At 46.6% G+C, this 19,849-nt stretch overlaps 1 protein-coding gene across 1 annotated transcript in view; it reads left to right on the top strand.

Annotated features, from left to right (window-relative positions):
- LOC136135307 (uncharacterized) overlaps window positions 1-19,849 on the top strand; it is a 181,196-nt gene that overhangs the window by 86,088 nt on the left and 75,259 nt on the right. Inside the window, exons 27-36 of the mRNA XM_065893207.1 lie at window positions 271-404; window positions 1,602-1,760; window positions 7,808-7,988; window positions 13,124-13,335; window positions 14,964-15,152; window positions 15,569-15,708; window positions 16,747-16,909; window positions 17,028-17,114; window positions 19,326-19,463; window positions 19,559-19,678. Coding sequence (XP_065749279.1) covers window positions 271-404; window positions 1,602-1,760; window positions 7,808-7,988; window positions 13,124-13,335; window positions 14,964-15,152; window positions 15,569-15,708; window positions 16,747-16,909; window positions 17,028-17,114; window positions 19,326-19,463; window positions 19,559-19,678 — 1,523 coding nt within the window. The remainder of the gene's footprint in view (window positions 1-270; window positions 405-1,601; window positions 1,761-7,807; window positions 7,989-13,123; window positions 13,336-14,963; window positions 15,153-15,568; window positions 15,709-16,746; window positions 16,910-17,027; window positions 17,115-19,325; window positions 19,464-19,558; window positions 19,679-19,849) is intronic.

The raw sequence follows: 19,849 nt of genomic DNA on the forward strand, positions 1-19,849 counted from the left end.
CCTGCCTGTTAAAAAAAAAACAAAACAAACAAAAAACACTACGTGTGTGTGTGTGTGTGTGTGTGTGTGTGTGTGTGTGTGTGTTGGGGGGGGGACATAAATCGGTCTCTTAAAACCTCCCCTTCGGCAGGTTCCAATGAGTGACATTAGGTGAGGCAGATCCAGGGGGCTGGCTGAAGCTGGGCTGTACTGGACGCTCCTCTGTTTGCAGTGAGGATGGAGGGCTACCTGGCAGAGGAAGGGCAGGGGTTTTTGGGTTGCCCTGCACAGGTCAGGCGAAGCAGCTGGTACAGGAGTGCAGCACCAGGCAGAAACTGCGGGTGGAGAGCGGCTCAGAGGCCACCTACAAGCTGGAGCTGGACCACGAGCTCCACTGCACGCAGATCCCAGCATTCAGCCACAAGGTGGGTGCCGGGGCTGGGCGGGGGGTCTGGAGAGAGCCCCCGGGGTTAGGGAAGTGGTGGGTGAGCACCCTGAACCCATCGTCAGAGAGATGTATTTACTCAAGGTTGTGAATGGGAATGGATTAGGAATTGGAACTTTAGTCTCATCTTTCCCCTGTTCATTTGGTGTTTATTAAATACCTACTCTTTACCCAGCACTAGGGGAGAGCTGTGCTTAAGGCAGCACCTGGTCTCTGCCATTCCATTGCTGGGGGAGGGTGTGTGGTAGAGAGCAAGAGACATGGACCAAATCAAGGGAAACGTTAAGTGCCATGGGTGGTAAACAGGACGGAGGCCGAGAGAACGTAGCACAGGGGAGTCTAATTTGGACAGGGCAGCAGGGAAGGCTTCTTTGGGGGAAATGAATTTTAAGCTGAAAATTAAAATATGAGATAGTTCTGTTCCCAAGGAAGTGTGCCACAGGCAGAGGGAACAGCAAGTGCAAAGGTCCTGGGGCTGGAGGGTGATTGGAGCGGTTAAAGAACTGGCAGTTCATCAGAGTGGCTGGTGGGGTGAGCAAAAGGGAGAAGTGACTGTTCCTTTATTAATTGTTACGAGTTTGCTTCTCCCCCTGAACTGTTGCCCCCACAAGGGAGGGGGCTTCTGGCTTCTTCATTCCTGGCTATCTAGTGCCCAGCGAAGTATCTACTTGGTACTTGGGGGAAAACGTTTTCAGTGAGTGAATAAATGGATGAGCCTGTGTTGCCTCGACCTGTGGTTCAGAGGTAGGAGGAGACAGCGGCTGCCAGGAGCCCACAGGTGGGAAGGCCCGATCCACAGAGGATCTGTCCAGGGAGCCGGAGGCTGCTGTGGGAGAGTGAGGGCAGGGGGAGATTTTGGGTTCATATGAAGCAGATCAGGAGTCATCTTCCCATGGCAGCTGACTCTTTCTACTCCTTGTCAGGGCATGGACCAGCGTGGGGCAGGTTAGCTTTTCACCTCGGGGCCAGAATTTAAGGGGACACCAGAAACTGTGAAGGTGAATCGTATTCTAATGCAATATTTTACAAGATCAAAACCAGTGCAAAAAAATCTGTGCTTCCTACAGAGCTGTCACCCCAGAAAAGCAAGCCTGCATCTCAGGGCGGGTGGTTGTGGGGAGGCTCAGGTCTGCGTACACAAGGCTTCCTTGGGGGTCTCCCTGGTGGGGTGTCCCAGGTCCAGCTGCGGCATGAGGAGGGCTCAGGCCACCTCCACTGGGAGCTGGAGGCGAGCTATGGGAGGCACTGGGATGACAGCCGCAACAAGAGGCACCTCCGCATCAACCAGACTTTCCAGAACGACTCGGGCCCAGCCCTGAGCAATTACTTCATGGAGGTGAGTCCAGCCTCCGCAGAGCCGCGTCCCTGGGGCTCAGCTTGCACATGGCAGCTGGGCAGCCCCGCTGCCTGTCCCTGCAGGTCTTGGTTGCAAGGATGCAGGAGCTAAAACTCAGGCTCAGAGACCTTACCTGTGGCATCTCCAGCCCCCTTGCCCCTGGGGCAGTTAAACATTTGCTGGTGTGCCAAGGGGCAGTTTGCAAGAGGGGCTTGGGAAATACAGATTTCCAGCGTAAAAATGCATTTTGGAAACGGTTCACTTGCAGGTTTTCCTGGAGGGTGAGCTCTTTTTGGTAAATCAGGAGTAACTGAGTGCTTAGCCCCTGAACAGGTATGTGCTCTTATAAGGCACACGTTACCTTTCTGAGTTTCCTAATTGTTTTTAAAAGTGTTTAATTGTGGTAAAATATATGTAACATGACGTTGACCATTTTCACCAGTTCTAGGCATATAGATCAGCAGCATTAAGCACCCTCATATTGCACGGCCATCACCACCGTCTATCTCAAGAACTTTTTCATCTCGTAGAACTGAAACTCTGTACCCATTAAACAGTAACTCTCCATCCTTCCCTCCCCCAGGCCCTGCAACCACCAATCTACTTTCTGTCTCTCTGAATTTCACTACTCTAGGTAAACTCGTATAAGTGGAATTGTATAGCATCTGCCTTTTTGTGACTGGCCTATTTCACTTAGCATAATGTCCTCAAGGTTTATCCACATTGTAACATGAGTCAGAATTTCCTTCCTAGTCTGGATAATACTCCATTGTATGGATGGACCCCGTTTTTTTGATCCATTCATTCATCAGTGGACACTTGGCTTCCACATGTGGCTTGTGTGAATAGTGCTGCTATGAACGTGGGTGTACTAATATCTGTATGAGTCCCTGATTTCCATTCTTGGGGGTGTATATCCTGAAGTGGAATTGCTGGATCATACAATAATCTGACTTTTAATTTTTTGAGAAACTTCCATACTCTTTTCCATAGGAGCTGTACCATTTCACCATATTAACATCAGCACACAAGGGTTCCAGTTTCTCTACATCCTCACCAGCACTTCTTAATTTCTGGGTTTTTTTTATAGTAGCCATCTTAATGCGTATGAGAATCTTGTGGTTTTGGTTTGCATTTCCTTAGTGGTTGATGACACTGAGCATCTTTTCGTGGGCTTATTGGCTGTCTAATTATCATCTTTAGAGAAATGTCTGTTCACATCCTTAGCCCATTTTGAATCAGGTTTCTTTTTTCTTTTTTTTTTTTTTGCGGTACGTGGGCCTCTCACTGTTGTGGCCTCTCCCGTTGCGGAGCACAGGCTCCGGACGCGCAGGCTCAGCGGCCATGGCTCACGGGCCCAGCAGCTCCGCGGCATGTGGGATCTTCCCGGACCGGGGCACGAACCCGTGTCCCCTGCATCGGCAGGCGGACTCTCAACCACTGCGCCACCAGGGAAGCCCTGAATCAGGTTTCTTGATTTTGTTGTTGTGGTTGTTCAATTGTAGTTCTTTATGTGTTCTGGATATTAACGCCTTATAAGATATATAGTTTACAAATATTTTCTCCCATTCCGTGGGTTGCCTTTTTACTCTATGAGTAGCATCCTTTGTTGCACAAAAATGTTTAATTTTGATGTTGTTCAGCTTATTTATTTTGACTTTTGTTGCCTGTGTTTTAGGTGTCATGTTCAATAAATCAATTGCCAAATCCAATGTCACGAAGCTTTTCAATCCCATGTTTTCTTCTAAGAGTTTTATGGTTTTAGTTCTCATGTTTAGGTCTCTGATCCATTTTGAGTTGAACTGTGTATATTCATTCTTTTGCATTGAATATACAGTTTTTCCAGCACCATTTGTTGAAAAGGCAGTCCTTTCCCCCTACCATAACTGTGAGTTTATTTCTGGGCAATCTATTGTATTCCATTGGTCTATGTGTCTGTCTTTTATGTTGCAACATACTGTTTTGATTACTGTAGCTTTGTGAGACCTCCCACTTCGTTCTTCTTTTTCAAGATTGTTTTGGCTATTTGCGGGTCCCTTGAGATTCCATATGAATTTTAAGATGGACTTTTCTATTTCTTCCAAAAAAAATACCGTTGAGATTTTGATAGGGATTGCATTAAATCTGTAGATTGCTTTGGGTAGTATTGAACCTTAACAATATTAAGTCTTCCAATTCAGGAACACAAGATGTCTTTCCATTTATTTATGTCTTCTCTAATTTCTTTCAGCAATGTTTTGTAGTTTTCAGTGTACAAGTCTTTTGCCTCCCTGCTTAACTTCATTCCTAAGTATTAAGTTGATTTTAAATCATACCAATACTCCATGAATAAATTCTCCTTGTGAAAAAATATAACATTTAAAGTAAGGCTAAAATTCCCTTTCACAGTTACCATCACTTTTCCTGGTCCCCTCCTCAGCTGCCTGGAGAGAACCATGGTTATAATCTGGAGAACTGGAAAGGAGATCTTTTTCTATACGTTTGCTCTGTGGAGCTGTCACAAGCACTTAGTTTTGTTTGGTGAGTCATGTTGTATGTCCTTTAGCAATGGACCTTGGAGAACTTCACGTGTTGTTGTTGTTAATTAATTAATTTATTTATTTTTGGCTGCGTTGGGTCTTCGTTGCTGTGCACGGGCTTTCTCTAGTTGCGGCGAGCAGGGTCTACTCTTCGTTGTGGTGCGCGGGCTTCTCATTGCGGTGGCTTCTCTTGTTGTGGAGCACGCTCCAGGCACACAGCCTTCAGTAGTTGTGGCTCGCAGGCTCTAGAGCACAGGCTCAGTAGTTGTGGCACATGGGCTTCGTTGCTCCACAGCATGTGGGATCTTCCTGGACCCGAGCTCAAACCCATGTCTCCTGCATTGGCAGGCAGATTCTTAACGACTACGCCACCAGGGAAGCCCCTATTGAATCATATTCTTGATTGAAGTCATCCTTGGATAACCTTACCTACCTCTGATCATACCCTGCTTCTGTCAACAGAAGCAGAAGAAGTTTCTTATTTCTGGAAAACATCTGGCTCCAAGGGTCTTAGTGAAGAGATTAGAGGTTTGTGGCAGCATTTCTGCAAGCCTTCATAAGCGTGGCAGACACCATGCAAGGTTCTGGGGAGACAGGTATGAGTAAGATAATCTTTATCTTTAAGAAGCTGACAGTGAGTAGAAGAGGGAAAGGCAGAGTGATCAATGGTGAGCCATTAATTATTGCCAGACTATGTGTCAGAGGCTTTGTTTGTATTATCTCATTTAATCCTTGTGAGGCAAGAATTATCTCTTCTCACTTTACAGAAGAGAAATGGTGTAAACAGACTTAGCTGAGGTCTCACAGCTACTATGTGGCAGAATTGGGATTGAAAGTCCAGTCTGCCTCCTTTCAAACCTCAGGCTCTTAGCCTCTTGGCTGGACTGAATAGTGCCAGACTTAATTTACTATAAAATAAATTTACTATAAAATAATTGACTAAATGATCTGTCAAGAGAAAACTCTTCCCAGTTCATTCTATGCAGCCATTATTATCCTGATGCCCAAACCAGAGAAAGACATCATAAGAAAAGAAAAACTAAAGACCATTACTCTTATAAACACAGATGCAAAATCCACAAGAAAATACTACCAAACTGAATTCAGCAATATATAAAAAGGATTACACAACATGACCAAATGAGGTTTATCCCAGGAATGCAAGGTTGGTTTAACACTTGAACATCCATCAAGGTAATACATCATATTAATAGAATAAAGGACAAAAACCACATGGTAATTTCAATAGACACAGAAAAGTATCTGGCACAACACCATACCTTTTCATGATAAAAGTACCCAACAGTCTAGCAATGAAAGGGCACTTCCTCAACCTGATAAAGGCCATCTATGAAAAACCCACAGCTAATATCATACTTAATGGCAAAAGGCTAAGTACTTTCCCTCTAAGATCGGTAACAAGATAGGATGTCAGGATGTCTGCTTTCACCATCTGTATTTACATTGTGCTGGAGGTTCTAGCTAGGTTGATTAGGCCAAAAAGAAAAAAAAAAAGAAAAAGAAAAAAGAAAGAAAAGGCATCTAGATTGGAACGGAAGAAGTAAAACTATTTCTATTTACAGATGATACGATCTTGTATATAGAAGACCCGAATGAACTCACCAAAAAATCTATTAGAGCTAATAAATGAGTTTATCAAAGTTTCAGGATACAGGATTAATATACAAAAATTAGTTGTATTTCTCTACACTAGCAATGAAAAACCTGAAAATGAAATTAAGAAAGCAATTTCATTTACATTACCATCAAAAAGAATAATAGGAATAAATTTAACAAAAGAATGTAAAACTAATACTCTCAAAACTACAAAACATTGTTGAAAGAAATTCAAGAAAACCTAAATAAATGGGAAGACATCCCATGTACTTGGATTGGAATATTTAATGTGAAGTTGGCAATACTTCCTAAATTGATCTACAGATTCAATGGTCCCCATCTATTCCTATCAAAACCCGAGTTATCTTTTTGCTAAAATTGACAAGCTGATCCTAAAATTCATGTGGAATTTCAAGGGACCCAGAGTAGACACAACTGTCTTGAAAGAGAAGAACAAAGTTAGAGGATTCACTTTTATTGATTTCAAAACTTACTTCAAATCTACGGTAATTAAGACAGTATTATGGTAGTGGTGTAAGGATAGACATATAGACCAACAGAGTAGAATTGGGAATCCAGAAATAAACCCTCGTATTTACAGTTAGTTGATTTTTGACAAGGGTGCCAAGATAATTGAAGAGGGGAAAGAATAGTCTTTTCAACAAATGGTGCTGGGACAATGGATATTCACGTGTAGGAGTATGAAATTGGACCCTTACCTCATACCATATATAAAAACAAACTCAAAATAGGTTGTAGACCTAAATTTAAGAATTATGAAACTCTTAGAGGAAAACATAAGAGTAAATCTTTATGACCTTGGATTAGGCAAGGGTTTCTGAGATATGACACTGAAAGTATAAGTAATAACAAAAATACTTTGGTCTTCATCAAACTTAAAAACATTTGAGCTTCAAAGGACACCATCAAGGAAGTGAAATAACAGCTCACAGAAGGGAAGCAAACATCTGCAAATCGTATGTCTGATAAGGGATTTGTATCCAGAATATATGAAGAACTCTTACAACTCAACAGGAAAAAGACAAAGGATTTGAATAGATATTTCTCTGAAGAAGGTACACAAGTGGCCAATAAGTACATGAAAAGTTGCTTAACCTAATTAGTCAGTAGGGAAATTAAATCAAAACCACAGTGAGATGCTGCTTCAAATCCACTAGCATAGCTGAAACGGAAAAAAAAAAAAAAAAGACAATAACAAGTGTTGGTGAGGATGCAGGGAAATTAGAACTCATATTGGTGGGATCATAAAATGGTGTGACTGGAAAAAGAGTTTGGTGTTTCCTTAAAATGTTAAACACAGAGTTACCATATGACCCAACAATTCTACTCCTAGGTACTCAAGAGAATTGAAAACTTATGTCCACACAAAACATTTATAGCAGCATTATTCATAATAACCCAAAAGGAGAAACAATCCAAATGTTCATCAATGGATGAATAGATAAAGTGATTTATCCACACAATAGAACGTTATTCAGTAATAAAAATGAACTTCTGACACCTGCTACAACATGGATGAACCTTGAAAGCATCGTGCTAAGTGAAAGAAGCCAGACACCAAAGGCCACAGAGGCCTTTGTATGATTCTATTTGTAAGATTCTATTTGTAAGCAATGATTCTATTTGTAAGCAATGATGATTCTATTTGTAAGCAATGTCCAGACTAGGTAAATTCATAGAGACAGAAAGTAGGTTAAAGGTTTCTGGGGTCTATGGGAAGGAGGCAATGGGGAGTGACTGCTAATGAGTGCAGGGTTTCTTTTTGGGGTGGGGTGGGGTGGGGCAATTCCTGGTAGCCAGGGATCTCAGGTGGCAGTGGAGAGCCAATGGAATGTTCTAGGTCAGGAACAGCGTGATCTGATTTGCATCTTGGGTGTGGGTCTCCTCCAGTTTGTGCTGCAGGTGCCCGCGAGGCAGGTGGATTTCCATACGCAGCTGCACCACTTGAGCCTCCGCCAGCCCCACGTGGAGAGCAGCACATACCTGAAGGTGCAGTACAATGGGCGGCTGCCCTTCGTGGCAGGCTTGCAGTGGAAGGACACATCCAGGGCCACCCTGTGGAAGTGGGAAGGTGAGTGTCATCTAGGGAGTGTCCTTGGTTAGTGGTGAAGACTTCTGCCCTCTAGGCCTTTGCTCAAGCCATGCCCACTAACTGGAACACCCTTCCCTTTTGTTTGCCTGGGTAATTCAAGACTCAGACCTCACATGCGGCCCAGGAAACTTAAAAATCACATCCTGATTTCTTACCCTCATCCATAGAGCTCTACATTACAGGGCCTTGCCTACTTCTCCAATCTTATCTCACCCTACTTTTCCCATTGCCCATCATCCTGCAGCCCCACTGGCCTCTCTTCTGTTCCCCAGACATACCTCAGGGCCTTTGCACTTGCTCTTCTTTCTCCCTGGAACACTCTTTCTCTCCTTTAGAAAATGAATTTACCATGGTTTTATCCTTGAATTAATTTTTTGAACTAATTTTTATTTTTATTGAAGTAATACAGAGTTTAAAAAGTGAATTAGACTATGACTTGGTAATTGTTGAAGATGGGTGAGTGTTATATGGGAGCTCATAATATTCTGTGTTCATGTAATATGTACTTGAAAAAATTTTAAGTTTTTAAAAGTTAAAATTATAGCCAATACAGTAATTTTCTGCTTCACGTCTTCCAATCCCAAATTTTGCGAAAATGGCGAGCACTGTAAATTCTTTTTGCTGTTTCTTATCAGACCATCCATCTTTTATAATAATCACACTTCTTTCTTTCTTTTTTTTTTTTTTTGCAATACGCGGGCCTCTCACTGTTGTGGCCTCTCCCGTTGCGGAGCACAGGCTCCGGACGCGCAGGCTCAACAGCCATGGCTCACGGGCCCAGCCTTTCCACGGCATGTGGGATCTTCCCGGACCGGGGCATGAACCCGTGTCCCCTGCATCGGCAGGCGGACTCTCAACCACTGCACCACCAGGGAAGCCCCACACTTATTTCTTGATTTTTATTTCATAGGCATTCTCAATATATTTCTTACTAGAGAGGAAGAAAATTTAACTCTTACACCAGCCCTTTTCACATGCCTATTTCCCTCCATCCCCCTAAAAGAGTTATAGTTTGTTAATAGTCAATGTTTACATCATTGTGGTGATAAATGTCCCTCACAGCTGAGGCACATGGTATACTAGGATTCTAACATTTTGTTTTTCCTGGAGCTATAAGAGCCTTTTTTCCCCGTTTGATTAGTTTTCTATTTTCCTCCTACTGATTATTCCCAGAATTTTTAGCAACAATGCAAAATTCTTCTCCAGGTTGTTGAACACGTCAGATCACTTACCAGTTTCAATCTGTCCTCATATTTTTCTTGTAGACCCTCTTCCTGGAGCCTCTGTTCTGCTGCTCCAGTGTAGACCAGTTGCACAGCTGTAGTCCTATGGCATCCCCTCACTGTCATCCTGGGAGTGCCTTCCACTTCTCTGGGTCACAGCCCCTGCTTCTTGCACTCGTGTCACATGCACTCATGTCAACCACAAGTCTGTGGTTTCTTGGTTAACTTCTTTGTTCCGATGGAGTGCATCTTCCAGTAGCTTCCTGAGAGAGGGTGCATGGGAGATACATTCATTAGCTAGGGCTGCTTTAACCAATTACCACAAACTGGGTGGCTTTAAACAACAGAAATTTATTCTCTCACAGTCCTCGAGACTAGAATTCTGAAATTAAGGTGTCAGCAGGGCCACTTTCTCTCTGTGACCCTGGGTAGAATCCTTCCCGCCTCTTCCTACTTCTAGTGGTGACCACTGAGGCTTCATGTTCCTTGGTTTGTAGCTACATTGCTCTAATCTCTGCCTCTGTTGTCACATGGTGCTCTGTGTGTGCGTCCATGTCTGTGTCCAAATTTCTCTCTTCATATAAGGACACCACTCATCAGATTTAGGGCCTCCCCTACTCCAGTATGATCTTATTTTAACTAATTTTATCTGCAATGACCCCATTCCCAAATAAGGTCACATTTTGAGGTACCAGGGGTTAGGACTTCATATCTTTTTGACAGACACAATTCAACCTATAACAGGATGTAAACATTTTGAAACCCTGAATGTTTAAACTCTTTTTTTTTTTTTTTTTTTTTTTGACGTGGACCGTTTTTAAAGTCTTCATTGAATTTGTTACGATATTGCTTCTGTTTTATGTTTTGGTTTTTTGGTCGCGAGGTATATGGGATCTTAGCTCCCCGACCAGGGATGGAACCTGCAACCCCCTGCATTGGAAGGCAAACTCCTAACTACCGGACCACCAGGGAAGTCCCTAAACTGTCTTTATTTGATCTGGCTGAATAGAGAATTCTAGGCTGGAAATTATTTTCCCTTGGGATTTTTGAAGACGTTGCTCCACTGTTGATTTGAATCAGTTGAGAGGTCTGGTGCTATTTGTGATCCATCATCTTTTGTCTATGACCCTTTTCTCGCTCTCTGGAAGCTTCCAGGAGCTTTTCTTTATTCCTAGTATCTTTAAATCTTATGATGATGAGCCTTGGCATGAATCTCTTTTCATTCACCGTACTGAGCACTTAGGCCCTTTCCATTTGGAGACACACCATTTGGGTCTTGGTAATTTTCTTGTACAGTTTCTTTGGTAATTTCCTTCCTTCTGTGTTCTGGAATGTCAGATGTTTTCCTCAGAAACTAAGCCTTTAATTTTCTTTCTTTTCTCTCCTTTGTTCTGTCTCTTTGTCCTTTTGTTCTGTTGTGAGGGCTGATTTCCTCAACTTCATCTGCCAGCCCCTGTACTGTTGTTTTAATTTTAGCTAGCTTATATTCCCAAGAGCTCATTTTTTGTTCCTGAAAGTTCTTTTCTTAGAGTGTCCTGCTCCATGAATACATTATATTCTCTTCTCTGAAAGCATAAATTATAGAATTGGGGGGCTTTGGTCTGTTCTCCCTGAGTTTCTTTTTTCTTTTTATTTCTGAAGTTCCTGTTAGTGGCTTTTCCCACATGCCAGGCAAGACTTGGATATGTGCTTTTGTTTAAGAGTCGGTCACTTGGAACTTGTTTGGAAGGATGCTCTATGTGTGGGGGGGTGGTGCTCTTTTTTAAAAACTTTATTTTATTGAAGTGTAGTTGATTTACAGTGTTGTGTTAATTTCTGCTGTACAGCAAAGTGATTCAGTTATACATATATGTGCATTTTTTTCGTATTCTTTTCCACTATGGTTTATCACAGGATATTGAATAGTTCCCTGTGCTATACAGTAGGACCTTGCTGTTTATCCATCCTATATATAATAGTTTGCGTCTGCTAGTCCCAAACTCCTAATCCATCCCTCCCTCACCTCCCACCCCCTTGGCAACCACAAGTCTGTTCTCTGTGTCTGTGAGTCTGTTTCTGTTTCATAGATAAGTTCAATTGTATCATTTTTTTAGATTCCACATATAAGTGATATCATGTGATATTTGTCTTTCGCTGTCTGACTTACTTCACTTAGTATGATAATCTCTAGGTCCATCCATGTTGCTGTAAATGGCATTATTTCATTCTTTTTATGGCTGAGTAGTATTCCATCGTATATATGTATGTGTGGACATGCTCTTGTTGACTGGTGGGCTTCCCTGTTGCGTGGTTGGGTGGGGTCCTGGCTCTCCCTGAGGACCTGGGGCCCATATCTGTGGAGCTTTTTTTTTTTTCAGTTACTCTGTTCTTCTGTGGAGCAATCTTCCCATCTCCTGTGGGACTGGTACCTCAGGGCAGGGCATTGGGCTGCTCTGTATTCAGTATCTCCCTGTTCTCAACTTGGCAGCTTACCCACTGCCCTCACTGTGTTGGATCCCCCTGCATCCTGGCCTCTCCGCCTCAGTTTCCCCACATAGTGAATCTCCCATCTCCAGCAGGAGGTGGGGGAGGGTTTCTTCCCTTTGACAGACTCCACTACCTCTCATTTAGGGCTCAGCTCAATGGTTATGTGTTTATGGGAGCCTTCACTGACCTGCCTGACCTTAGTCTAACTCCCTCTTTCTTTTCCTTCCTAGCACTCAGCATTTTCTACTTAGGGTAGGTCTCATTGTATGTTTATTTGTTCGAGATCTCTCCCCCATCCCCTTACCACCCCCAGACTGCAAGTTCCATGAGGGCAGTGACTATGCCTCCTTGTTCACTGCCGAGTCCCAAGTGTCTCGAGCAATATTTACTGAATTAGTCCTTGAGTGATTGGGAGTATTTATTACAAAATATGAGAGGGGTCCAGCAACCTGGTTTTAGTTCATCATGGAAGGGCAAAAGTTTATGCAAAATGTCAACTTTTTTTTTTTTTTTTTTTTTTTGCGGTACACGGGCCTCTCACTGTTGTGGCCTCTCCCGTCGCGGAGCACAGGCTCCGGACGCGCAGGCTCAGCGGCCATGGCTCACGGGCCTAGCTGCTCCGCGGCATGTGGGATCTTCCCGGACCGGGGCACGAACCCATGTCCCCTGCATCGGCAGGCGGACTCTCAACCACTGCGCCACCAGGGAAGCCCGCAAAATGTCAGCTTTTTGATGATGGTGACGATTGGTCTTTACTCTTCTGAATGGGTGCTTCCTCTATCCCAGGACCCAGTGATCAGTACTGTTGTACCCATTTTAAAGATGATGGAAGCACAGGTTTGAAGAGGTCACACAGCTTGGAAGAGTAAAGGCCATGTTCTTGATCACCCCACCCCAGTGCCCCCTCTCCAACTGTCCCAGCATTTCTTTTGTCTAATATGTCATGAAAAAATTTCAAACATACAGAAAAGTGCAAAGAGTTGTGCAATGAACACCAACATACTCTCAACCTAGATTCTACCATTAACATTTTACTCCACCTGCCTTCTTACACATCTGCCCACTTAGCCATCCATCTTATTTGTTGGTGCAGGTCAAATGAAGTTGTAAACTTCAGTACAGTTTCACCCCTACACATTTCAGTATTGTATCATTAGCTAGAATTGCACACATCTCCAAGGTACCATTTGATGAGTTTCGACAGGTGCACAGACCCGTGAAACCCAAGCGCCTGCCAAAATTCAGAACGTTACCATCATTCCAGAAAGTTCCCTTATGCTCCGTCCCAGTCATTCCAAGTTTTGAGATACGCCCATAGTGACCGTGATGAGACTATGGGAGCCTCTAGCTCGCTGCCTGCGCTCCCTTCTTCAAAAGCTCCCCTCTTGCCGGGGATGCCAGTTTCTTCCTCTCTGCCTCTCTTAGGAGCCTTGAACCTGGATAGTCCATGGCTGATGGTCTCGGCGGCTCACAGGCTGTACTGGCCCCACCGAGCCACGTTCCGGGCTGTTTTGGAGCTGACGCTGGGCAAGGCCTGGACCCTCAAGAATCTGGTGATGAGCATGGCCTGCAAGAGCCAGGCCCTCCACAGGGAGGGCAAGATCCACGTCTACACCCCAGCTACCACCTACCTCCGGGTGCGCATGCTTGGCCACACCACCTGCCCCTCACTCCCGCCCCTGCAGACAGGGAGCCTGATTTCCTGCAGTTTAGATCTGTGCAGGGGGTTAAAACCGAGGTCCGGGGTCGATAACAGGTCGCAGATGTGTGACATCTGGCTCACACACTATTAACGTTCTTCAGAATTTGTTGCCAAGTGAGTTTGGGAGAAGGAAACAAAATAAATCTCAATTTCCCATATTCTTGCTTAGCAGCTGATAAAGTAAAATATTAAAGTCGTTTGAAGTGGTACCTCGGAAACAGGTAGACATCAGGCTTTTGCTTAATTCCAGAATGGAAACTTCAAGGATGTAGGTCAGCTTCCCACCACCTGCTCAGTGTAAGTCTGCTTCTTTGCACACATTTGATCGTTTGGCCGTAGAAGCATAACAGCGTTTGGAAGAAAACCAACCAGAGAAGGACTTCCCTGGTGTCACACATGGGATCCTGGCACATCAAGCCTCTCCCTGTGTTGGGATGATGAGCGGACACAGGGTGTGGTCCAGGCCTGGGGCCCAGAAGGAGGCAGCTCGGTGGGCATGCTAGGGGACAGCTCAGTCCCCTCTGAGGCAGAGGCCAGTGGCACCAGAGTGGAGTCGGAAGGAGCAGGTGACTCCTGGCAAGCTTAGGGACCCTGAGGAGGCCACTGTGTGACAGATAGACCCAGGACAGGATACAGTGTGGGGTTGACCAGCCCGTTCCTTCAGATGACCCAGCCCAGGGAGGGGCAGATGGTGGCCTGGTGGTTTGAAGGTGTAGCTGACTGATGTGCTGACAGATTTGCTGATGGATTGGTTGGGGGAGGGGGTGAAGAAAAGACAAGTAACCCCAAGTTTTTGGTTCAAGCAGCTGGGTGGAAGCAGGTGCCGTTTGCTGAAATGGGGAAGCCAGCAGTGAAGGGCCTGCAGGTTCTGGGGGAGACCTGAGGTCGGTGACATAGGGGGTAAGGTCTTGGGGAGTTCTAGTATTTGTCAGGAGGTTCAGTAATTCCCAAAGCCCATCTTGGCCCTGTCACCTCTCCTCATGAGTCCCCCGAGGGAGCTGCGTGGACAAGGGACAGAGGCCAGCCGGGCACGAGGCACCTTGATGTTCCTAGTAGGGCTTGTGCCAAGGGCGCTGTGCTGGGGTACACAGCCCAGCACAGGGCTGAAGTGCTGTGCCTCCCCCAGCCCCAGTACAAGCCAAAGTAACACTCCTCCCAGGGCTCTGAACACCATGACGGTGATGCAGGGACAGAAAGCCACCTGCGAGCGTGTGCCCTTCAAGACACAGAGACCCTGCCTGCTAATAACAGTGGCTTAGTAGATCCTATTCCCTCCTTGAGCTGAAGGGAAGAGAGGGGAAGGGATGGTCTTCTCTGATAACTCAGATTCACTCTCTGTTCGGGGTTGAGAGAGAGAGAGCAGTTTTTCCTCTTTCCTCGTGACCCTGTACGGAACAACCAATTCTGCTTGGACCCATTGGGAAAGGCCTCGCAGAGATGGCATTGGAGGGGTTTTGAAGGATGAATGGGAGCTCACCAAGTGGAACTGGGGAGAAAGGACATCCCAGGAGGAGGAAATAGGGTGTGCAAAGGCACTGGCCAGCCTCTTCACCCTCACTGCAGGTTTCCACAGTGACAGCCGTGGCACAGAGCATCTTTCGCAGCTGGGGTGAAGTAGAATCAGCCTGGAGTGCAGCAATGCAGGGTGAGATCCATGCCGAGAACAGTCAGGACCGTAAGATCCTTCACGGCTGGTTGAAGGGCCCCCAGCAGGAGTTGAATTTAACGGTGGCCTACAGGCATACAGAGCAGGTAAGGGGTTCAGGCGGCCCGTGCTGGAGGCTCTGCCATCGAGAGACCCCAGATCCATCACCTGGGATGGGAAAGGGCTACTTGGCCTATGACCTTGGGCCTCCCTGAGCCTCAGTTTCTTTATCTGTAAAATGGGCCCCAGCCATATTAGCACAGACCTCAGAGCAAAGGTCAGCCACCTGAAGCTGGAAGCCCAAGTCCTTCGTTCCTGCCGGGCACCTGGGGCGGTCTGGCCATGGCAGTGTCCCTGTGCCACCTCGTGGTCTGACGAGGTGGAGGCAGCAGCCCTTCTCGGGTGGTCATCCCCAGGGTGATGAGCGGGCAGTGGGAGCTGCCCCTGGTGACCCCCAGGGCAGGATGTTTAGCAGCTTGGACCCTGCGGGCATCCCTCTGCATCCGCCTGGTCCTCGTTGCAGCCATGGAAGAGCCACGTGTCGCTGACGGCTCTGGGGGCCAGTGCCGGGGGCCAGCGTCAGGGCCTGCAGCTGGAGGGTGAACTGGAGGAGCTAATGCAAGACAGGAGGTCGTACCAGAAGCAGGGGACTTTCTTCCTTAGGTATGTTTGGCCCCTTCCCCCAGGCCGATTCCCCTGAGGTGTGGTGCCGGCATTGGTCTCCCCTTCCCCAGCATGGAGGGTCACCAGGGAGCAGGGTGTGCAGTGCTGCCTGGAGGGGCCCAGACAGAACCCAGAGCTCAGAGACGAGTTGCCCCCCGCCCCCCGAAAGCCCCCATGTCCCTCACCCCCTTCCATTAGTGTGCTACGGTGGGCACAGAAATCAGTTTCATCACCCCAGCCTGAAAACTGCTCTGGGGAACCATTTCAGTTCTTGGAGGCACAGGGGTTAAAAAGCTTGTTCTTTGTGTGGGGCGAACAGCACAGGGTTGGAGTCAACAGCCTGAAGTCCAGGCTGTGCACTGACCAGCTGAGGGACGTTAGCCATCTACTGTCAAAACAACAGCAATAACCCAAAAGTAACAGCAACTGTCATTTGCAAAGGTCTCATTCATTTCTTTCTTTCATTTATATTTATTGAGCACCTAGTATGTGCCAAGCACTTTTCTGGGCCTGTGGAGAACAGCAGAGAATAAAAAGGACAGAAATCCTTGCCCCTAGGGCATTTGCATTCGTGGCACATACATTATCCCTAATAACTCCACTGCTGTGTGAGTTGGGTATTATTATTTTAGCCCCCACTTGACAGATGGGAAGACTGAGGTACAGAGAAGTCAATCAAGTCCTTTGCTGCCCAAGGTCACAGAGCTAGTGAAAGGCTGAGCCTGGATTCCAGCCCCAGTCTGTGTGACTCCTGACCCCATGTGCTGCCTGGCCCTGGGTCTCTGCTGCCAAGTGGTGACCCCAGCTGTGTCCAGCTCACTGGGTTGTCGAGAGGGCACAGCGGGATGGTGAATGGGTGTTGATTGGCAAATGTAGCGCACAAGGGCTGCTGTGTGTCCTGATGTTCTTCTCCTGTCTGTGACAAAGTCTTAACTCTGCAAGACAGTGACAGGCCCAGTCTGAGCCCCTGGGCCACAGTTGTCCCCTGACCCTTTAATGCTTTAATGACTTCAGCCTGTTTCCCCCTCTCCACGCCAGGCACCCGTGGACTCTGCCCATCCCGCAAAGCATCCTCCTGCAGGAGACCTTCACGGCGGACAGGCAGCACCAGCGTTACTCCCTGGAGACAAGGGTTGTTCTGGATGGCCAGGAGGAGACCCTGCAGACCATAGTCCTGGGCTACCAGGCCGGGCACCCATATGTGAGTGGGCTCCAGGGTGCAGTGGGAAGGGGCCTGAGAGCAGGAGGGAGGGCCCTATCTGCCTCTGACCCATCTCTGTATGTGTGTGTGTGTGTGTGTGTGTGGTTGTCCCTCCCAGGTCTGCGCGGGCCTGACCCACCCATACAACGGCAAGGCCATCCCCAGGAACTTGGAGGGGTGCGTGGTTATGTGGAACCAGCACGTCGTAAGTGAGGATCCCAGAGACCTTTTCACCCCAGCGGTCCCCAGTTCAAGCTGTCATCTTCTCTCACCTGGATGAACAAAACATTCCCCTGCCTGAGTATTCTGTTCCACTTTCTCTGCCTGATCCAACCTACTTGACATTAGTCTTCCTAGGAGTGAAACTCGTTTTGCCTCTGTGTCCTTAGCAAATTATCTCATGTCTCTGGACTTCAGTTTCCTCATCTGTACAATGGAGACAGCAACCCTCTTACACGGTGGTTGTGAGGATCAAAGTGTAGTACAGTGATCTCTCTCGAGTACTTACAACATGGCCATAGGCCCTCATCCAAGTCTCCTTCCTGACCCCTCTAGGAGTAGCATCTGGGAGGTGACTCCATTCTCCAGCAAGCATTTATTGGCACCTACTGTGTGCTGGGCCCTGGACAAGGAAGATAGTGGTGGTTTCTCCCTTGTGGGATATCCAAAGGCCTGAGGGTGAAACCGGGCCAGCTGTTGAACATGGAGACCTGTGCTTCTGGGACCTCACTTCCCCGCCTGTTAAAGTGGGCTGTAAGCAGCCCCCAGGTTTGGGAGCTGAAGTTCTTGGAGCTCCTGAGGGGAAACAGCAGGCAGGATGGCCACCCAGAACACCTGCAGAAATGTTTCCCAGTGATGTGTACTGTTTTCTAAACCAGACATTGCAAGATGGTGACGTGGGCCGGATCCAACCTGCAGATGCGTTTTGTTTGGCCTGGTCAGAATTTAAATTAAAAAAATAATAAATTATCAACATTTAAAATCAGAAGGCTGGGAGTAAAACCCGGATCTCTGCTTCTAATTTTAAAAAAATCAGAAGATCTGACCCACCCACCAACAACAGGCTAGAACCAAGTAGATGGGGATCCTTTAATGTAGTTTAATTTGGCTGTCCGTTCTTTTTAAAACCCTGTCTTTGTTTAATGACACACATTTTTCTCTTCTCTTGGACCTTTGTTTGTTCTCCCTCCATCCAGCCTCTAAAATAAAGCTGTGTATTCTTTTAAAGATGTACACCAATGATAAAATTCTGTGGCAAGAAATTTTTAGCTTCTCAGTCAGCACAGGTGGGAAAAGGTGGCAACCTGCTACTTGTACGTTGCGTGGGCAGAAGCTAAATTGTTGTTGAGTGAATAAGTGATTAGCTCTGTGTATGCATTTCCTATTGCTACTATAACAAATTACCACAAACTTAGCAGCTTAAAACAACACAAATATATCTTAACATTTCTGGAGATCTGAAATCCAAAATGGGTTTCACTTGGCTAAAATCAAGGTGTTGCCAGGATTGCATTCTTTCTAGAGGCTCCAAGGGAGAATCTGTTTCCTTGCCTTTTCTAGCTTCTAAAAGCCACCCATGTTTCTTGATTCATGGTCCATTTTGCTAAAAGCTAGCAGCGTAGCATCTTCCACTCTCTCTGACTGTGACCCTCCTGCCTCCCTCTTATAAAAACCCTTGTGATGGGAATTCCCTAGTAGTCCAGTGGTTAAGCCTCCATGCTTCCACTGCAGGGGACACGGGTGTAATCCCTGGTCAGGGAACTAAGATCCTGCATGCCACGTGGCATGGCCAAAAAAAAAAACCCCAAAACAAACAGAAAAAAAACCCCTTGTGATTAGCCCACTGGATAATCCAGAATAATCTCCCCATCTCACGATCCTTAACTGTAAAGTCCCTTTTTCCCTGTAAGGTTACAAATTCACAGGTTCCAGGGTTGAGGACATGGATATCTTTGGGAGGGCGAATATTATTCTGCCTGCCACACTGTGAGTTAAACATTCTTCCACTTAGCGTGGCTTTGGCTTTGGGGTTTCAGACTACAACTACAACTAGTGATTCTGCGTTCTTCTAGATATTTATTGAGCACCTACTATATGCCAGGTCCTGTGCTGAGTGTTAGGAATGTAGCAGTGAATAGAACAGACTAATACCAGGGCACTCCCTGTGAATGAGACACAGGCCCTCAAGCCCACCCCACTAATCCTACCTGTGGGCTCTGGAGTTTGCCATACCTGTTCAAAGACTCCATGTTTACCTGCCCTGCACTTTCTCTCCTGTGAGCAGGACAGTGTAGACTCTGCTTTCACCCATCAATCTTGGGAACCACTTTAACTGCTGGGTTCCAAGGGTGGCCTCTGCGGGCACTCAGCGATGGGAAGTCCCCTCTCTCAGGGCCGTTGGTTCTTGTACACCCAGGCTAGGAACAGGGACGTCGAGGTCACTCTGAAAGTCAACCAGAAAGTCTTGCTGCACTTAAAGGGTCTGCACCATGACCGATCTCAGCGTGGGGAAGTCTGGCACAGCCTGGCCCTGGATGTGGCTCACTCCTCCCAGGTACCCATCCCCGCATCGGGCAAATGCTGGTTGGTGGCCTCCAGGCAGAACTTGACTGTTGGTGAGAGTAAAGGGTACTGTCTGTTCCTTCCTAGCTGAGGTTCCCCCAGGCCCTGAGTTTGGATGGGGACGTTGTCTTCAGGAGGAGTCGCCAGGGAGCATTTGACTGCGGTGTGGATGCACGGGCTGCCATCAACCACAGTGTCATGTCCCAGGTCAGAAGACTGAGTTCTGCCTCCTTGCTGAGGGAGGAGGGGATTTAATGTTAGCGAGCAGGTGTCCTGTATGGGACAGCACAGGAGGTGGCAGGGTGGCCCTGGCAAACTGACAACAGAGCCCTTATTTTGGCAGCGTGCATGTGATGAATCAGGATGCACTACTGCAAT

The sequence above is a fragment of the Phocoena phocoena genome, chromosome 15 (genome assembly GCF_963924675.1).
Source record: "Phocoena phocoena chromosome 15, mPhoPho1.1, whole genome shotgun sequence".
NCBI classification, from domain to species: domain Eukaryota; kingdom Metazoa; phylum Chordata; class Mammalia; order Artiodactyla; family Phocoenidae; genus Phocoena; species Phocoena phocoena.